A 21,034-nucleotide genomic window follows, 5' to 3' on the forward strand; every position below is an offset into this window, starting at 1 on the left:
CTTCTGACATTCCACTTTCCTAGGTTATAGGAAAGACATGTTTATGTAGTTTGTTTTCAAAATGTGCCAATGCCTGTACATTAACAAGATTTTTAAAAATAAAATTGTATAAAACATTTAATTTATTGGTCTTTGTGAAGAATTAGATGCATCACCACTATATTACAACAGAGCCATTAATCTTGTAGCTTCGTCAACATTAACAGGTTTGCTTTCATGACGCTGCTGAGGAATCTGAAAGGAGAAAGTATTGTATTTAAAAACGTAGACAACAATAGCAGACAAATGACTTATATAAGCTGTTATTCAATTTAATTTTTCTAGTCATATCTTTGGAAGTAGAACAATAAATCTGTATATTCAGACAATGTTTTAGAGTCTGAATATGCTATTTATACTATAGAGCCTAGTACTAGAGAGCCAGTACCAAGAAAGACACTCAATTTACAGGCTTTGAAAACTTGGAGTTTAATTTACTAGCCTCAATTTGTTAGCCATAAAAAAAAGCAAATGATTTCTGCTTACCAGTTCTTTCTGCAGAGGTTCAAGTGAAGTGCTTTTTGAGAAATGTGCAAGTTCCTTTTGTACATTTACAAAAGCTTTATTTACTCTGTTAACTTTTTCCTCATTCATAATGTTTATCTTTTAAAAAAGAAAAAAAAGCATTAATCTATGATCTCATAACCATTAAAGATAAGATATGTTCAACCTTAACCCATTAAATCTAAAATCTAAAAACTCTTACCAACAAATTAGGAATAATTCACTCAAAAATTCTTATAGTCTTATTGGGAAATTACAGACAAAAAGTTTTGATTTTTAAAAAATGGGATTTATGTGGATATGCCTCACACTTATGTTACAGAAGGCCAAGATATGTGACTGTGATACTGTGATTCATAATAAGATATATACATATATTTGGTCTTTGTCCTCATTTCCCGTCATACAGCTTTTTAAATCACTGTATTAAGAGGCATAACAGTGTCTTTTTAATGCTAATGAGATGGCTGGCAGCTGGGAGTCTCTAGATAGCCTCAGGAGGAGGGCTAGTCAGATAAAAACCAGGGTTGGAGGATTAGGACTTTCTGCTCCAGAGAGAGGAGTTGGGAAAAAGGTTAAGCCCATCACTAATGGCCAATGATTTAATGAATTATGCCTACATAATGAAGCCTCCGTAAATCTACAGAAGAACTGGGTTCAAAGAGCTTCTGGATAGCTGAACACATGAGGGCTCCTAGAAAGTGGCATGCCCAGAGAGAGCAGGGAAGCTCCATGCCCCTTCCCATGTACCTTGCTCTCTGCACTTCTTCCATCTGGCTACGCATCTGTCTCCTTTGTAATATCCTTTATAATAAACTGGTAAAAGTATTTTCCTGGGTTCTGCAAGCTGCTCTAGAAAATTAATCAAACCCAAGGAGGGGGTCATGGGACCCTTTATTTATAGCTGGTTGGTGAGAAGCACAGGTAAAACATCTGGGACTTGTGATTGTCACTGGAAGTTGGGAAGAGGCTTAGGACTCAAGGAATCTGACGCTATCTCCAGGTCAGCAGTGTCAGATTTCAATTAAAGGACACCCAGCTGCTGCCTGCTGAAGATTCATCTGCTGAATTGTTAGGTGTGGGGGAAACCACCCCACAAATCTAGTATTAGAAGTGTTGAGTGACCATATGAGAGTGACAATAAGAGAGACTGAGTTGCTTTTTTCCTGTATCCTTATAGTGACCAAAATCTTTCTAGGCTACAGTGCTGTCATCCCGCATCTATAGAAGAAACCTGGATCAAATACTTTTAGTCCCTTCTAACATAACAGTACATCTCTGAATCCTTCCTGGACCTTCTTGTCTTAATGGAAGACCCCTGATGACAGCTTCCCTTGCAGTCCTCCTCTTTTGAGTGTAACAGAGGTAGGGGTGGTGCTCTTGTTCTTCACTGCTGCTGCCGCCAAACAATTTCTCCTTCAAAACCCTTACCTCCTATGCACTTTATGCTGCCTACCCATAGATCTCTCTCTTAGATTCTACCTGGTGGCATATATAAAAGTTCTAGTACCTCCTGTCCAAATAAAATAATCTTCCTCAAATACACCAAGCTTTTCCCTAGCTCAGGGCCTCTGCACTGGCTATTTTTCTTTGCCTCGAACCCACCACTCCCAACACTTCCTGGCTCTTTGCATTGCTAGCTCTTTATCATTCTAGTGTTGGTTTCAATGTTTCAACTATGAAGACTGTCCTATATAAACTGTCATCCCCAAAACCCCCACCATCTGCTTAATTTCATTCCTAGCATTTATAAAATCATAAAACTATTCAACCAAAAAGCTTAACTCAGCTAGCTCATGAAAGTTGAAAGATGAAATGTTAGAATTCTAAGGATTATTATAATTAAACTGAGTCCTGGAGAGCTGACTCCATCTACTACTGAAACTTGAAAACATTTTCTTAAAAATTTTTCTTAAAAGAATCTAGTTAATCTTGAAGAAATTTCTCAGGTATTTTGAAATATAGACAAAGAAAAGAAAGAAACCCCTTTCAAATTGTGCATTTCAATAAATATTTTTTATCTTCATTTTACAAGTTTTTGTTTGAATTGCAGATGTCTTCAAAGAGACAAGAATTACTGAGGAGAAAAAGAATGGGTGCTCACTGACATCCCATGTCTTGCCTCTATTAATACATTCTTGTATTTGAGTTTAGAGATAAGAACTGTTTCCCATACTATGGTTTTTAAATGAGTTCTATGCTTCAGTAAATTATTAAATTGAAGCTTCACACATTTGTAGTTAAAATGTTTATTTCTTTTCAACATTTGTTTTCAAGAAAGGGAGGTTGTTTTTCTTCCTTTTTTTATATATTTTTTTAGACAAATGCTTGAAACCATCCTTACCTTTCTAGGAAAAATGAAGAACCTTTTTAAAAAGTCATAGCCCACAGTTGTTCAGTAGCTTAAAATGACACTTTGCTTGTAAACAATAAAGTCAGAGTACTTAACTAATACTCACCTTCTTAAGATTAGTGGTAACTGGTTTTGCTTTGTTTTTAGCCTTAAAGTTTTTTTGGCTGGCTATGTGAAATACATTCCTGGACTTCGGCCCTCTTAATTTGTTCTTGGCCATTGTGTAGAAAAGAAAATAAATTCAATTAAATTGCCCACATTTATGAACCGTAAGTCAATTTTAACTTTTTAAAGGTACCAATTAAATCTAAAAAATTCCATCTTACTCTTGATTATTTTTAAAGTTGGTGCATATATTATTTCCATGTCTTTCACTCCTAGTAGATTTTCTGCTCTTTGAGTACAGAGTAGCTAATTCTTCCCTGTATCCCCAGTAATGGGCCCATAGGAGGCATCCAATTAATATCTGCTGGTTGAATTCACTAATATCATCAACACAATAACTGTTATTCTCAGCAGTACCTCACCACCCATCCTTCTGTTAGTCTATATACTACTATGCTATTCTGGTTCCTATCATACTTTAGAGACTGATTCTGCCTCCTTCTTGACTTCTTTTTTATTCCTTTTTACTCTCCCCACTTTCTCTCCTGTGCATCCCATCAAAATCAGTCCTTAATCCTCCATTTCCTACCTCCCTCTCTCCCTTAATTTACTTTTATGACTTCCATATTACCTCTACGTCAATGGCCCTTGCCTTGAAATGTTGGATATTGTCTTTCCTCCGTAGCTAGAGATGAATTAAGCCAGTAAATTCTACCTTAAAACATCTCTCAGATCTGTCTTTAATAATGTATATGAGGAATAATTTTTAAAATATTAAGTTAACATGTATTGAGCTTTTATTGTATGTACAAGCACTACACTAATGTGCTTTAACTCATTTACTCCTTACAACAACCCTTTGTAATAAGTACTATTATCCCCATTTTAAAGATTAAAATTAAAAAACTGACACAAAGAGAAGTTAATTTGCCCAATGTCACACTGTCATTAACCAGGAGATGCCAGGACTTACAGCCAGGAAGACTAGATCAGAGCTAACGTTATGTTGTATTGCACTTCATGTATAAATATAAAAGCTATACAAAAACATGGTGTAATATTGCTTAGTTCAGGACTGGGTTCCTGTTGAAGTCCCTAGGTCCATTTGTTCAAACCACTGTTTGTCAAACTATGCCCATGGACCAAATCAGGCCAAGCACCTCTCCTTGTAAGTAAAGTTTCATTGGAAGCCAAGTGCAGGCACGGTGGCTCACACCTATAATCCTAGCACTTTGGGAGGCGAAGGCAGAGACCAGCCTCACCATGGTGAAACCCTGTCTCTACTACAAATACAAAAATTAGCTGGGCGTAGCGGCACATGCCTATGATCCCAGCTACTCGGGAGACTGAGGAAGGAGAATCACTTGAATCCAGAAGGCGGAGGTTGCAGTGAGCCAAGACTGCACCAGTGCACTCCAGCCTGAATGACAGAGCAAGACTCTGTCTCAAAAAAATTAATTAATTAAAAAATAAAGTTTAATTGGAATACAGTTATGTCCATTCAATCATGGGCTGATATGGCTGCTTTCCTGCTATAACTATGACCCACAAAGTCCAAAATATTTAGTGTCCGACCTTTAACAGAAAGTCTGCCAACCCCTGGCTTAAGCCATCTGCACAGTGGCTATCTGGCACCAAGCTATGCGATCGACCTTCCCATTGTTAAAAACCAACAGTTTTCCCAATGTATAAGGGGCAACGTGCCTTGGCTTGGCATATTACTGGCACGCTGAATCTACCCTAAATCTGCCACATATATCTCCTGTTACGTCTCTATAAACTCTGCTCTAGCCAGCCTGGTCTAACTGTTCTCCTGCACAGACACCTTGAACATTCTTCCTTTTTTTCCTTTGCTCAGTCGTAGCCTTGACTGAAATTTATATCTTCCTTCAATGTAGCCTTACTACATTTTAAGTAATTAAGGAACTACTTAACCGAAACAGCAATGCTTTTGAACCCCAACAGTATTCCTCCTACTTAAAAAATAATGCAGTAGAAAATACATGGTTATTACAGAAGATGCAAGAAATAAAATATGCATAATAAAACCCCTCAAATGAAGTAATCTAAAATCATTCCAGGCCGGGAGCGGTGGCTGATACCTGTAATCCCAGCACATTCGGAGGCCGAGGCGGACGGATCACTTGAGGTCAGGAGTTCGAGACCACCCTGGCCAACATGATGAAACCCCGTTTCCACGAAAAAAAAAAAATTACCCGGGCGTGGTGACGCGCGCCTGTAATCCCAGCTACTCGGGAGGCTGAGACACGAGGAGGCGGAGGTTTCAGTGAGCCGAGACCGCGCCACTGCACACCAGCCTGGGCGACAGACTGAGACTCAGTCTCAATAAAAATAAAAATTAAAATTAAATTATTACAATAGTAACCAAAATCCAATCATTCATCTAGTATATATTAATCAATTGCTATATGCCAGGTGTGGTAGTCACAAACCTGGTATACACAAAAAATATATATGGAACATAAATAATGACAGTATATATACGAAACATACACAAACTTGATAGGTATATTGTACATGACACTACCTATAATATATACACATGGACCATGAACAGACAGTCTACAAGTGAAGGAGAGGTTTACTAGGGCTGTAGACCTGAGGAAGGTTCCTGGAGAAAGTAATACACCAGTGGCGGTGTGCGAGTGGAAGGAAATTCTCTGAAAACCACGTAGAAACTGATCATGAAAGACACAGTCCGAAACTGGGACCGCGTCAGGAGATGAAAGGCCAACAAGCACCGGGGTTTCCGGCCTGCTACCCAGTAGGGCTGCCCGAGGTAGAGCGCGATGGAACCGTGCCTACAGGCCACAGCGGTATGAGACCAGCCCAATCCAACCCCGACCCCTGCAAACTTCACGCCAGCCCTCCAGAAAACTTAATTTATTAAACTCTCACCAGCAATTTAATACTTGCGTGTAGCTTTTTAAGCTCCAGGTGACACCATCTGGCACGTACGCCGTCTAGGAAGTTCCGGGGAGAATGAACCAGTCAGGATTCCACTCACGAGCCGTAGCTCCACCCACTGAATGGAGCCCCGTCCACAGGCGGAAGTCCCGCCCATAGGGCGAGTTCCCACCCACCTGGCATTGTCCCGCCCATAGAGCCAACTCTAAGGAGCAAGGTGCAGTGAGAAAGCGAAGCCCAACTCATAGAGCGAGGTTCGGAAGTTCAGTCTCATTAGCATCCCTTGTCTTCCGCGGTGTTGCAGACTTATCCTCAGCTCAAGCGAGTTTGGGGCTATAGAGCCAGCCAAGTCTCTACTTCCTGGCGTGGGTACTTGTGCAGAAACTGCCCGAGGTGCTTCTGAGACTGCACAGTGAAGACCGAGGCACTGGAGGTCAGCGCTCCGCCGCGGACTCCCGGTTAACTCTGCTACTCTCCCAGGAGGAGGCGCTGTGCACCTCTGGGTGGTTTCCTGGGTTCGGCTGGTGGTAGAGGGAACCTTGAGGTTGGAAAAGATCTAGAGCTATAATCTCCGAAAGGAAGATTTGTAATGCACTGCGAGTTAGAAATGCTTTTCTCATTGCAGCCTCCACGTTTCAAAAAGAGAATTTTTGACAGCACTGCAAAGGCACAAGAAACCAGGCACAGTATAAAACATACAAATAAAACAGGTACCAGGAACTTAAAACATTCAACCCATAACATCATCTAGGTTTTTCTGCTTTAAGAAAATTGACTCAATTCTTCCAAGAGAAAAACCCTACTTAAGCTAAATTTTCACATGTGCCTCTGTGAAGCGGTGGGTCGCCCCTCCACACCTGTGGGTGTTTCTCGTTAGGTGGAATGAGAGACGTAAGGCTGACTGTAGACATACTCGGGATCTCTCGTCGACTTGTCCTCAATGACCACGCTCGAGCGTACCTTCACCCTAGAGAAAAGCCTCCACGTTGGGCACCAGATGAAGGGGGAAATGTGGGGAAAAGCAAGAGAGATCAGGTTGTTAATATGTCTGTGTAGAAAGAAGTGGACATAAGAGACTCCATTTTGTTCTGTACTAAGAAAAATTCTTCTGCCTTGAGATGCTGTTAATCTGTGACCTTACCCCCAACCCCATGCTCTCTGAAACATGTGCTGTGTCATACTCAGGGTTAAATGGATTAAGGATTGTGCAAGATGTGCTTTGTTAAACAAATGCTTGAAGGCAGCATGCTCCTTAAGAGTCATCACCACTCTCTAATCTCAAGTACCCAGGGACACAAAAACTGCGAAGGCCACAGGGATCTCTGCCTAGGAAAGCCAGGTATTGTCCAAGGTTTCTCCCCATGTGATAGTCTGAAATATGGCCTCGTGGGAAGGGAAAGACCTGACCGTCCCCCAGCCCGACATCCGTAAAGGGTCTGTGCTGAGGAGGATTAGTATAAGAGGAAGGCATGCCTCTTGCAGTTGAGACAAGAGGAAGGCATCTGTCTCCTGCCTGTCCCTGGACAATGGAATGTTTTGGTATAAAACCCGATTGTACGTTCCATCTACTGAGATAGGGAAAAACCGCCTTAGGGCTAGAGGTGAGACATGCGGGCAGCAATACTGCTTAGCAAAGCATTGAGATGTTTATGTGTATGCATATCTAAAGCACAGCACTTGATTCTTTACCTTGTCTATGATGCAAAGACCTTTGTTCATGTGTTTGTCTGCTGACCCTCTCCCCACTATTGTCTTGTGACCATGACACATCCCCCTCTCTGAGAAACAGCGACAAATAATCAATAAATACTAAGGGAACTCAGAAGCCAGAGGGATCCTCCATATGCTGAATGCTGGTCCCCTGGGTCCCCTTATTTCTTTCTCTATACTTTGTCTCTGTGTCTTTTTCTTTTCCAAGTCTCTCGTTCCACCTAACGAGAAACACCCACAGGTGTGGAGGGGCGACCCACCCCTTCACCTCTATTTATTTTGTTGAGGTCATAGGAAAAACTGGATTTCAAACAAACGTAGATGTAAGAATTAAATAGAGGAGAGAAGCACGAAGGGTGGTTTTATAGTCAACAGGGACAGGTTTATTTTAAATAAACCTGAGACTGGTGGCTGGCCAAGTTAGGTCAGAGCCACACTCTCTTACAGACTAAGAGTTTTTAAGGATTCAGGGTGGGAGAGTTTAACAGAGGCTTGGACTGCTTCTGTGTCTCTTTGCTGTGCTTATCTGGGAGGGAGAGTTGTGTGTCTATTGCCATACATCTTTCTGCAGCTGCAGGCATACCAGCAGCTAAAAGTCTGCTTTTAGCTTCCCTATCTTAGTACACCTGAAGGGAAAGGAATGTGCTTATTAAGGCCCACTGTTTCACTGGGGCCCATTGTATGAGGGTGAGGTTTGGTAGTTACCCAAGAGACTTTCCCCCTACTTCACACTGTGCCTGAGCTGTCTTATCTGTGTTTTACTGACTGCTCTTTCTATCTGCTTGTAATTAGAAGAGAAGTGATTTCCTTGAGATTCATGAGGCTAGAAAGGGAGCTGGAAATTAAAAGTGGCAGTGTTTGTCCGAGATGACGGTGCTCCTGCTCTGTCAGTAAAACTGTCATTTATATGCCATTTTGTAGCTTACAAAAGATTTCAGCCTATACTATGCTCAAAATAGGGTGATAAAACCACTCCTCTTTTGCAAGTGATGATACTACTAAGGTTCAAAGTTTAAGCCATTTGCTGGCAGCCACACAACTAACTAGAAATTGACAAAGCCAGACAGTTTTGTAAAACTAAGCATTTTTTTAAAACAGTTTTTAAAAAGTTTTTGTAAACTTAATAATTCGCAAATCCACATTGGTTAGCACTTGGTCAAGTCCTCTTTCCAACAAACCAGGCTCTTGCCTGCTTACAGAAAGATTAGCAATTTTTGCAATAAATCACTTAATTATGTTTATGCCCATCACACACAAAAAATTAAGGAGTAGAATATACTAAGGGAAGAGGAATAATTGCTTGCCAATGTATGTTTATTCAAACTTTTACATTCTTTCTGAAGATCCACCTGTTAAAAACACCTAAAAATGCTGGTATAAAATGCCCATAAAGTGTAAGAGCAAAACAAAAACAGAAAACCGTTAGACTTTTTTATAGGCCAGAGTTATTCACATATACTGAGGTGAATAAGTTGGGTATAATTATTTGGTTCTTTGAATGTGAGGCTATTGATGTATATACAGAAGGCAAAGAAATAGATGTAACAGAATGACATTACAGTGTTTATGAAAACTGGTAGGTCTCACTTTTATTTTGAAGTGGCGAAATAACATGGTTATTCAGGCAAGAGCAGAGGTCTGAGTGAGGAGGCCTCGGTTTTTGGTTTACCTCTGCCACCAACAAACAGTTTGACCTTGGAAAAATTACTTCATTTCTCTGCCTCCCTTTCCCATATGCATGTAGATGGTCATTATAACCTCTTCAGAGAACATTGATTATCTGCTCTGCATCCCTTTCTGGATAACCACTCTTCTCCCATCAAGTGGTCCTGGTTGGGCTGATAACTACAGTCCCCCTCTAAGAATTTTCCAGCTAGAGCTGGTGGAAAATGCTGTCTCTTGCATTTGGTGTCTTTGTGCTGGGATGATATACAATCAAAGCTACTAGTGGCCATCTCCCCAGCAACTTGGAAGAAGTCTTCCTACAATGAGAGCAACACACACAAGAAGACAGAATTGAACAGACCAGAGGACGCTGATGCGATCATTTGAGTCCTTGGATTCAGCCATAGATGGGAGAAAGATCCATCCCTTCATTTTTCAAGTACCTGAGCTAAAATATTACCTTCTTTGAGCTTAAACTACTTTGGGTTGTTTTTATTTTATTTTTTAGTCACTTTTACCTGAAAGAGTCTTGACTCCACTCCTGTCCTACCTACTTCACAGGATTATTGTGCAGAGTTAGTGAAATATAAAACATGAAAGCATAAAGTATAACTAAAACAAAATAAAGGATTATGTTAATTTTCTAAGAGCCATATTTACACATGTTCCAAATGAATCATACATAAAGAAAATAGCTTAAAGATTTTTCATCTTTAAAAATACATGCAAAAATTAAATTTCCAGTTTTTCTAACCATCTTAAAGATGAATAAAATCATAAATAGAAAACTAATCTTTCAGAAACCTTGGTTTTCCTGTGATAGACTCAGCAATGCAGAGTTATTTATACAGACCTGGACCTCAAATAATTGTCTTGGAGGCAATTCAACAAGTAAACAAAGATAATTAAGGAGAAGAAGAAAATGAGAACACCACATAAATTACAAGCCATCTATAACAAAACTTATAGTCCTCTAAGGGAACACAGCCAGCCTTGTATAGATGATACTCCATAATTTCTCTTGCTTAGTCAACCTCCGTCTCTTCTCTCCACCACACAGTTTCATTAAGTCAAAATAGTTTGGACACCTAGGCTCTGTAGGTGCTCAAAGGAAACACATACCACATTTCTATCTCTCAGGGCGCAATCGTCTGGATTGTAAATGCACAGGGAACAATGATTCTTGACAGAAAGTGGTAAGAACTATGATAAATGCACAAAATATGCTATTTATGGGTGGAGATAATTCCGAATTCCGGAAACATTCATGTTAAAGCTCTTATTTGATTGTCTCAGAGCAGAAATCAGCAGACTTCAGTCCAAAGGCCAGATCCAGCCCACGACTTATTTTTGTATAGCCCACGAGCTAAGAATGAAGTTACATCTTAAGATGGGGAGAAACTCAACATAAGAATGATACATAGCAACACATGCATATTCTATTAAATTCATGTTTCTATATCCACAAAGTGTCACTGCAGCACAGCCATGCTCATTTGTTTACATCTTGTCTGTCTGCTGTCATGTTGTAACGATAATGCTGAGTACTTGCGACAGAAACCGCATAGCCTGGAAAGCCTAAAACATTTATTACCTAGGCCTTGACCAATTTAATTTTTTTTTTTTTTGAGACGGAATTTTGCTCTTGTTGCCCAGGCTGGAGTGCAGTGGCTCAATCTTGGCTCACCACAACCTGTGCCTCCCTGGATCAAGCGATTCTCCTGCCTCAGCCTCCTGAGTAGCTGGGATTACAGGCATGCGCCACCATGCCCAGCTAATTTTGTATTTTTAGTAGAGATGGGGTTTCTCCATGTTGGTCAGGCTGGTCTCGAACTCCCGATCCCATGTGATCCACCCGCCTCAGCCTCCCAAAGTGCTGGGATTACAGGCGTGAGCCACCGCGCCCAGCCCTAATTTTTTTTTTTTTTTAAACAGGGTCTCATTCTGTTGCCTATGCTGGAGTGCAATGGTGCGAGCACTTCTCACTGCAGCCTCCACCTCCCGGACTCAAGCGATCCTCCCACCTCAACCCCCCAAGTAGCTGGGACTACAGGTGCACACCACCATGCTTGGATAATTTTTGTATTTTTTGCAGAGACATGGTTTCACCATGTTGCCCAGGCTGGCCTTGCATTCCTGAGATCATGTGATCCACCCTCCTTCGCATCCCAGATTCTGGGGTTACAGGTGTAAGCCACTGCACCCAGCCACCAATTTAAAATTTTAAAACATTGCCAATCCCTATATTAGAGTTGAGCAGCATGGTGGTGTTATTCAGAATATTGCTGTTTTATACTCAAATACACAGGCAGCTTAAATGAATATTTCCTCCCGGCATTTCAAGAAGGTAGAAAAATCTTAATGTCACGACTTTGGGTTCCCTTTCATCTGATGGTTATCAATAATTTTCATTCTTCCGGGCTAAAAATGGAAGCTCCCAGTTATGTAGAAGATATTTCCACCTGGATCCATCTTAGAAAGTGGAAAGAGGAAATGGCTTAATCCTAGAGGAGATGATAAGACTGGAGAAATTATCGGGGAAAGGGCAGTTAAGGGCTTTCTGCAAGTGCTTGAGACTATCCCTGTGGCACCCCCTACCACAGCCCTAGGAACAATAGCATAAGATCCTTGTACCAATAAATGTCACAGAAGGGATGGAGCTTTCTGCCTTTAAATGTAATCTGGACTTTGGCATTGAGCATCTCAGCAGCCACTGTGATGAATTGAAGATGAGAGAAAGTTTCCTATTTTCTGGGCAATGGGTAAGCCACCCACTTCCATATACTTGAGACTGAGATCACATTTTTATGCCAAATTAAGAAGGGAGAGTCGAAGTCAGATTTAATTTTATGTAAAATTTTAAGTTTTATGATGTTTCTAGCATACTTATACTCAAGTATTGAAGTGTTATGGTGATCCTCTTTTTGGAGACACAAAGGCTTACTGCAACCTCCGCCTCCTGGGCTCAGGCGATCCTCCCACCCCTCCTCCTGAGTAGCTCAGATTATAGGCGCATGCCACCATGCCCAGCTAATTTTATTTTTTGAGAGATGAGGTCTCACTATGTTGCCCAGGCTGGCCTGGAACTTCTGGGCTCAAGCAATCCTCCTGCCTTGATCTCCCAAAGTGCTGAGATTACATGACATCATGCCCCACAATGATGTTTCTTAAACTCAAGCATTTTAACTGGCAAAAATGGAGCTGTAAGGCTTTGTATATATACATACATATGGCCGGGCATGGTGGCTCACACCTGTAATCCCAGTATCTTGGGAGGCCGAGGCCGAGGCGGTCGGATCACCTGAGGTCAGGAGTTCAAGACCAGCCTGACCAACATGGAGAAACCCCATCTCTACTAAAAATACAAAATTAGCCAGGCTTGGTGGCGCATGACTGTAATCCCAGCTACTCAGGAGGCTGAGGCAGGAGAATTACTTGAATCCGGGAGACAGAGGCTGCAGTGAGCTGAGATCATGCCATTGCACTCCAACCTGGGCAACAAGAGCAAAACTCTATCTCAATAAATAAATAAAAATAAAATGATATATACATATATCTGTGTACATACACATATACATACAGCATAACATAAGCAAGCCCTAGACCCAGAGATGGACATGCTATGATTGTGGGAAAGGTCTAATATGGGTGGAGGATGGGGTTGTGGAGATGCTATTGAAGATGAGACTGTAAGATAAACTAATGAAGGGCCTTAACCAGGAAGGGTTCATTTCACTTTAGTATTTTAAAATACTTTAGTATTTCCAAAAAATAAGGATATTCTCCCTCATAAACACAATGCAGCCATCAAAACTCAAAAAAATGGATACTGACACATTACTGCTGTCTAATCCATAATTGTCATTCGGATTCCATCAGTTATCCCAATAACATCTTTTATAACAAAAGAATCCTATTCAGGATAAAGTGTTGCATCAGGTTGTCATGTCTCTTTAGGTACCTCTTACCTGAATAGAACCTCAATCTTTCCTTGGCTTTCCTGGCTTGATGCTTTTGAAAATAACTGTTCAATCATTTTTTGAAATGTTTTAGAATGTTTCTCTTTCTATTGTTTCCTCATGATTAGATTTAGTATACACTATTTTGGGTGATGGGGAGAAAGTGATCACAGCACTACTCTCTCCTCCTTATAAGACCTAATGTCTTTTAGACTGAAGAAGGAAGGAAGGAAAAAGGAATAGAGAGAGGGAGGGAGGCAGACAAGCAGATAGCAGAGTTTGAAATTTTATTCTATAGGCAATGAAGGACTTGTTCGCCTCTCCACACCCCACCCCCCCCAAAACACACAGGAGATTGCTTATTATAGGGAATAATTTTGTTAGCTGCATGAAAGTAGCTTAGAAGAAGGAATGGTTGCAGGCAGGGGAGCAGTGGTTCAGGAAATAAGTGATGAAGCCTAACGAGCAGATAGAGATCCTTAGATGACTGTGCAGCCACTATGGCTCCTCTGAGCAGCCAATGCATGAAAAACAGTCAATAAAAATTATATGCAGTCTGCATTTCTGTGTAGTTTCTTCATGGGTCAAATAAATATTAGAGCTACTTTCCAATGAAATTTTTATTTCTTGGCCAGGAAGAGTGGCTCATGCCTGTATTCCCAGCAATTTTGGAGGCCAAGGCAGGAGGATCACTTGAGCCCAGGAGTTTGAGACCAGCCTGGGCAACATATCAACACCTTGTTTCTACCAAAAATACAAAATTAGTTGGACACGGTAGTGTGCACCTGTAGTCTCAGCTCCTCAGGAAGCTGAGGTGGGAGGAAGCTGAGCTTGGGAGGTCAAGGCAGCAGCAAGCCATGATTGTGTCACTGCACTCCAATGTGGGTGACAGAGCAAGACCCTGCCTCAAAATAATGAAAGGAAAAAAAGGAAGGAAGGGAGGGAGGGAAGGAAGGAAGGAAGGAAGGAAGGAAGGAAGGAAGGAAGGAAGGAAGGAAGGAGAGAAGGAAAAGAAGTCTACATTTCTTATGAGGAACCAATCAGATGAACATTTTCATGATTGACTGTGGAAATAGAGAATCATTTTTTTTAACCCCCTATTGACAGGAGCATTTATTTCTAGACTATAAATGAAAATTTGTGACACAGCCTATATAAGAAAATGCATCAGAATAAACAGGATCCTAGATATGATCTGTCTAGGTCATATTCCTGGAAATATCTGGACGGTAAGAACCTGTTAATGAAAAGAGATGGTTAATGCTTTGCGGTGAAGGAAAAGTGACTCGCATCAGTAGATTACTTTGAAGCTGCAAGAGGTGAGTCACAGGCTTTAGCTTTTCATGGTATGGTTTCTGTATTCAAATACCATGTTACTTTTATGCACGCTTTTCTCTCATGCTCTTTTCAGGGCCCAGAAAAAAAAGTCACCTTGGATTTCCATTCATGAATACATACTTCTGTGACATAGGAGTGAAAGAAGCATTTGCTGAATGAAATAAAACTTCCTGAAATGTAAAAATAGGCAAGGGTTTGTAGCCCTACACTAAAAATTATTGTAAAGCACTATCACTGTTAGCACGGCCAAGATATACTTAGAACACTTTTTGTCTTCCTGTAGCACTGCTTCTTGGATGTGATAGGTGCTCCACAAGTACACTATTAATTTAATTAAGCAAATTTGATTTAGAATAATCTCCTGGCCAAATGCCTAGGGATCTTGAACCTGAACTAATTATAGTCACAAAGAAGGGCTTGCAGTTGAAATACTCGAGGGTTAAGAATGGTCAAATACATGTCACAAACAGAATAAAAATATTCCAAGGGCTTGCGTCATACTTTTTCACGCTTTATGATACTTGGTTAAAATGCAAGTAATGGTTAAAAATTAGAGGAACTGTGAAATATTTAGCAGGTGCATATTTAAAATGCAGAAAGTTGGCAAAGGCAAAGAAGGCAGTGTGCTATTAAATTTAAAAAAATGAAAGGATGCAGTGCTTTGTAATTATCAAGTTTAATTGATAATGTAAACTCTCAGCTATCTAAGTCTCAACTATGATTTTGTGTTTCAGTTTAAAGTGTTATTTTCAGAGTTTCCGCAGACCAAAGCAGACAGTCAAAAACTGAGAGAATGCTTGAAAGAGGTGAAGGAGAGTGTCTTGCAGATATTTAGGGGGAGGATGCTCCAGGCAGAAAGGCCAAGAGCAGGAGAGAGCATGCATGATTAATGAACAGAGAGCACATGGCTGAAGGGGGTCACATAGGGTTCTGCAGGTCATTGCAAGTACTTTGCTTTCATTAATTCATTATTTCTTTTCTTTTATTTTCTTTTTGTTTTTGTTTTTGAGATGGAGTGTTGCTCTGTCGCCCAGGTTGGAGTGCAGTGGTGCAATCTAGGCTCACTGCAAGCTCCGCCTCCTGGGTTCATGCCATTCCTCTGCCTCAGCCTCCAGAGTAGCTGGGACTACAGGCGACTGCCACCACACCCGGCTAATTTTTTTGTATTTTAGTAGAGACAGGTTTCACCACGTTAGCCAGGAAGGTCTCGATCTCCTGACCTCATGATCCCCACGCCTTGGCCTCCCAAAGTGCTGAGATTACAGGCATGAGCCACTGCACCAGGCCCATTATTTCTTTCTTTAATTATTATTATTATTATTAATTTTTGAGACAGAGTCTCACTCTGTAGCCCAGGCTGGAGTGCAGTGGTGCGATCTTGACCCACTGCAACCTCCACCTCCCAGGTTCAAGTGATTCTCCTGCCTCAGCCTCCTGTGTAGCTGGGACTACAGGCATGCACCACCATGTCTACTAACTTTGTATTTTTAGTAGAGATGGAATTCCTTCATGTTGGCCAGGTTGGTCTCGAACTCCAGACCTCGGGTGATCCACCTGCCTTGGCCTCCCAAAGTGCTGAGATTACAGGTGTGAGCCACTGCACCCAGCTTTTTTGATATATTTCTTTACAATCTTTTTTTTCTAGGCATATATACTATATTGCTTATTAAAATTTCTGTGTAGATACAATTTTATAATCTATATATCTATATATATACAGTTTAATAAGTAGTTTGGAAATATGGCATTTAATGTCTTTCAAAAATTATATCATTTTGATATACATAAGTTGTTTCAACCCTTTTCTTGTCATTATCATTTTTGTTGTTTCTAGAGCTTTTTTCTGTTATAAATACACTGTAATTAACATCCTTTTGAATAATCTTTGACAGAATCTCTTAATATTTTCTCAGGCAGCGTGTCTATCAATAAGATATAAAGTTATGAATACACTAAAAATTCTTGATTTAAATTACCAATTTTTTTCCAAAAGATCATATACTCTACATTTCTACCAATAGTGTATGAACATGCCTGTTTTGCCATATTCTTATTAACACAAATTGTTTATACATTTTTGGTGGGTTTTCTTTTTTTTTTTTTTTTTTTTTTTTTTTTTTTTTTTTGAGACGGAGTCTTGCTCTGTCACCCAGTCTGGAGTGCAGTGGTGCAATCTCAGCTTACTGCAACCTCCGCCTCCCGGGTTCAAACTATTCTCCTGCCTCAGCCTCCCGAGTAACTGGGACTACAGGCATGTACCAGCACGCCAGGCTAATTTTTGTATTTTTAATAGAGATGGGGTTTCACCTTGTTGGCCAGGCTGGTTTCGAATGCCTGACCTCAGGTAATCCACTTGCCTGGGCCTCCCAAAGTGCTGAGATTACAGATGTGAGCCACCGCGCCTGGCCACTCTTTTTTTTTTTCTTTTTTGAGACAGGATCTTGCTCGCTTTGTTGCCCACGCTGGAGTGCACTGGTGAGATCACTGCTTACTGAAGCCTCCATCTCCTGGGCTCAAACAATCCTCACGCCTCAGTGAGTAGCTGGGGCCACAGGATTGTGCCATCACACCCAACTAATTTTTGTTTCTTTTTTTTTTTTACAGACAGGGTTTCACCATGTTGCCCAGGCTGTTCACAAATGCCCAGGCTCAAGTGATCCACCAACCTCGGCCTCCCAAAGTGCTGGGATTACAGGCATGAGCCACCGTGCCCACCCTGATACTTTTTTAGAAGCAGAAAAAATTTGATTAGGAAGAAAGGGCATACAGATTGTTTTAAAATTATACATCTTTTGAATTTTGTTTTAGGCTTATAGTATAGTGGAGTGTTTTTTTGTGGTGTGAAGATTGCTTAGGAGTTAAAACTGACAAAACTTAGAGGTGAAGAGAAAAAGAGAAAATCAGAAATTAATGTGACTATGAAGTTTCTGGTTTGTGCATCTGGTGGATGGTGGTACCATTGGATGAGATAGAAATGTGACAGGGAAGTTGGGACAGGGAAATACTACATAATTCCATGTGAACAATTTAAGTTGAAGTCATTGGATCTAATTCAGTAGATCTAGAGCTGTGCCGCCAGCATAGTAGCCACTAGCTTCATGTGGCTTTTGAGCTCTTGCAATGTGGCTACCCTAAATTGAGATGTGCTGTCAGAATAAAATATACACAGATTTGGAACTCTTTGTAAGAACAAAGAAGATAAAAGACATATGATAGTATCAGTTAAGAGCCAACCAGGAGACAAATCACACAGTAATTTGAACAGGGAAAGTTTACTGTAAAGAATTATTAAGTATAATGGGGCAACTATAAAGATGTAAAAGATAACTCTAAACAATATCCCAAGGCTAAGGAAGTTTCTAATGAGGGACAAACTTGGATGTCAGCCTCCGTTCCAAAGGGATTCAGGTCACTGGAGAAGATACGGTTGCAACCCAGTGGATGACAGAGAAGTTTGCTGGGTTGTCCAGGTCTGAGCTGGTCCACAGTTACTAGACAAGCAAGAAACAGGGTAAAGGTGGGCTAAGACTGGTGTGCAAGACTACAGGTGTGCAGAGGGACTCAAAGCATTGGGAACAACTCTGGCTGACAGATGCATAGCCCAGAGTGGACAGTGTCCATGTCAGGAGGCCATGGGAAACACTCTTTGGGGTGCAGGCAGACTAAGGCTGGTGGGCAGGTATGAAGAGGGAGTTGGGGCATCTGCTTGCCAATAGGGTGGCATGAGGCCTGGATTATGTGGGGTTTGTTTTGGGAGGGGCAGTGAGATGGTCACTGGGTTGGGACTAGGATTGTCAGCTTGCTGAGAGACTGCATACTCTGAGTGTGCTGCTAGGCCGGAGTGCCTGGATGTCTCCATACATGGCCACATGTGGCTACTGAGAGCAGCCCAGCAGGAACAAGAATAAAACAAAAAACACAGCATTCAGGAACCAGGAAGAGAAGTTCCTTTCTCCGGCAATGACCTTCCACTGAAGAAAGCTTAACATTATGCTTGCTGCAAAAAAGAAATGCTTAAAGCTTCATTATCACAGAGCTGGTAATGCAGGGTAAAATTAGACGTGAAAGACAATAAATTGATAACTGAAACACTCATTAATTTTTATTTTTTTTTTTGAGACAGAGTCTCACTCTGTCACCCAGGCTTGAGTGCAGTGGCGTGATCTCAGCTCACTGCAACCTTCATTTCCTGGGTTCAAGTGATTCTCCTGCCTCAGCCTCCTGAGTTGCTGAGATTACAGGCACCCACCACCATGGCCAGCTAATTTTTTGTATTTTTAATAGAGACGGGGTTTCACCATGTTGCCCAGGCTGGTTTCGAACTCCTGAGCTCAGGCAATCCACCTGCCTTGGCCTCCCAAAATGCTGGGATTACAAGCATGAGTTCATTAATTTTTTTTTATTGACTAATGTTGAAATGATATTTTTGATGTATTATGTTAAATAATATATATAATTAAGTATAATTTCACTTTCCTTTTTAGTTTTTAAAGTGTACCTAGTCAAAAATTTAAGTAACATATATGCTTAGCACTTAGACAGTTCTGGAATAGATGTCTAAGCTAGGTAGATTACTTCCATAAGAACTGATGGAAGGGCCTAGGAGGAGAGTGTAGAGAGAGGAGAGATTATAGTAGAAAGCCCCAAACCCCCAAATTTAAAGGTTGGTGTGATGATTAATTGTATGTGTCAATTTGGACCATGAGGTGCTTGGATATTTGGTAGAACAGTATTCTGGATGTTTACATGAGGGTGTTTTTGGAGGACATTAACATTTCAACCAGCAGATGGACTAAGGCAGACTGTCTCCCTAAGGAGCTGGGCCTCATGTAATCAGTGAAAGCCTGAATAGAAAAAAAAAGCTGACCCTCTTCCAAGTAAGGGAAACTTCCTTCTGCCTGATTGTCTTTGGGATAGGGCATTGGCTTTATCCTACTCTAGGATTCAAACTGAAACAATGGCTTTACCTGGGGTCTTGAGCCTGCTGGGCTCTGGACTGAAACTACACCATCAGCTCTCCTGGGTCTCTAGCCTCCAGCTCGCCTACTCACTCTGAAGATCTTGGGTCTTGTCAGGCTTCATAATGAAGTGAGCCATTTTTAATAATAAATCTCATTTTCTCCCTCAGTAAATATACATGGTTTTGGAGACCCCTAACTAACACATAATACAGTTGAGTATAGAAAGAAGGACCAAAGGAATTCCAGAGAGCATAGGTGGGTAGCAAATGGAAAATGTAAATTCAGGAAGAAAGTTTCCTTCTAATGAGAAGAAATTCCAGAACATGTTAGTATGCTGTTGGCAATAATGGAGAAGAGTGAATGGAGGTGGCAATGGAGGCTATAAGGGATAAAATAGTATATGTTCGGCAAGAGTGCAAGGTTTTGCTAGGCACATAGCGCTAGTGCAGCAAGCTTTCAGTAATGAAATTGTGGCATCCAGGTCAGAACTTCTTGGAATGAGGGTAAATCACACCTTCCTAGGTGGTGAGACGGGCATATGGGTACTGCTTTTCATAGAGCAAACTGTTCGGCCAGGGGCACGGTGGCTCACACCTTTAACCACAGCACTTTTAGAGGCCAAGGCAGGCGGATCACCTGAGGTCAGGAGTTCAAAGCCAATGTGGTGAAACCCCGTCTCTACTAAAAATACAAAAATTAGCTAGGTGTGGTGGTCCATGCCTGTAGTCCCAGCTACTCAGGAGGCTGAAGCAGGAGAATTGCTTGAACCCAGGAGGCAGGGGTTGTGGTGAGCTGAGATTGTGCCACTATACTCCAGCCTGGGCAACAGAGTGAAACTCTGTCTCAAAAAAAAAAAAAAAAAAGAGGAACAAACCTTCCTGTTCTAGAGGACAGAAAGGAATAGACAAACCTTACAAGAGCTGATGACAGAATGCCGTCACATCCCTAATATCACTCTGTGGTTACATTTCAAAGAGCTGACAGCAATAGAATGACATTGACTTATTCATTCTAGGCCAAGGAACTACGAAATTCTTTAACAGCTGAATTACTTTAGCATGAATTATCTGGACTTTTCAACACTGATCTGATGTTTATACAAGCGTATTTCCTTTCAAATAGTCTTGATGCTTCCTTTTTCTCTTTCACACTTTACCTACTTTTGTAATATGCACAAATAAGATGTGAAACACTACAAAATAGGGTGTAGATAAATTTCGATTAGAAAACTGTATAAAATTAAACAAAACAAAAATGTAGAAATTGAGTTTTAGCAATATGTTCTTTTCTGAGAATAGACGACAAAGAATGTTTGGCTCTAGTTTCTGAAAGCTATCATTGGAGAGGTGACTGGAGAAGAGATTTATTGAAGTTATCCTTTCAATTTTGGTCTGAGAATCCTCATCTTGGCATGAAAACTTGGTCACCTGAGAAAGTCCTTTAACCCTTTTGAGTCTCAAATTCCTCTTTGG

General features: G+C 40.9%; 1 protein-coding gene across 1 annotated transcript; it reads right to left on the reverse strand.

Moving 5' to 3' along the window:
• Window positions 1–82: 82 nt before the first annotated feature.
• LOC134761925 (ribosomal biogenesis factor) lies at window positions 83–3,139 on the reverse strand. The gene is made up of 3 exons (XM_063726629.1): window positions 3,003–3,139; window positions 526–642; window positions 83–234 (listed from the first exon to the last, which is right to left on the reverse strand). The coding sequence occupies exons 1-3, from the start codon at window positions 3,114–3,116 to the stop codon at window positions 163–165; spliced, it is 303 nt and encodes a 100-aa protein (XP_063582699.1). The 5' UTR covers window positions 3,117–3,139; the 3' UTR covers window positions 83–162.
• Window positions 3,140–21,034: the final 17,895 nt, after the last annotated feature.

This window comes from Pongo abelii, chromosome 7, assembly GCF_028885655.2.
Source record: "Pongo abelii isolate AG06213 chromosome 7, NHGRI_mPonAbe1-v2.0_pri, whole genome shotgun sequence".
NCBI classification, from domain to species: domain Eukaryota; kingdom Metazoa; phylum Chordata; class Mammalia; order Primates; family Hominidae; genus Pongo; species Pongo abelii.

Bases quoted from the DNA above. Each gene is read 5' to 3' on its own strand.
- LOC134761925 (XM_063726629.1), bottom strand. From the start codon at position 3,116: ATGGCCAAGAACAAATTAAGAGGGCCGAAGTCCAGGAATGTATTTCAC. The intron at 643-3,002 runs GTGAGTATTAGT...CTTTTTTAAAAG, and splicing joins TTACCACTAATCTTAAGAAG to ATAAACATTATGAATGAGGA. The intron at 235-525 runs GTAAGCAGAAAT...TTCTCCTTTCAG, and splicing joins AACCTCTGCAGAAAGAACTG to ATTCCTCAGCAGCGTCATGA.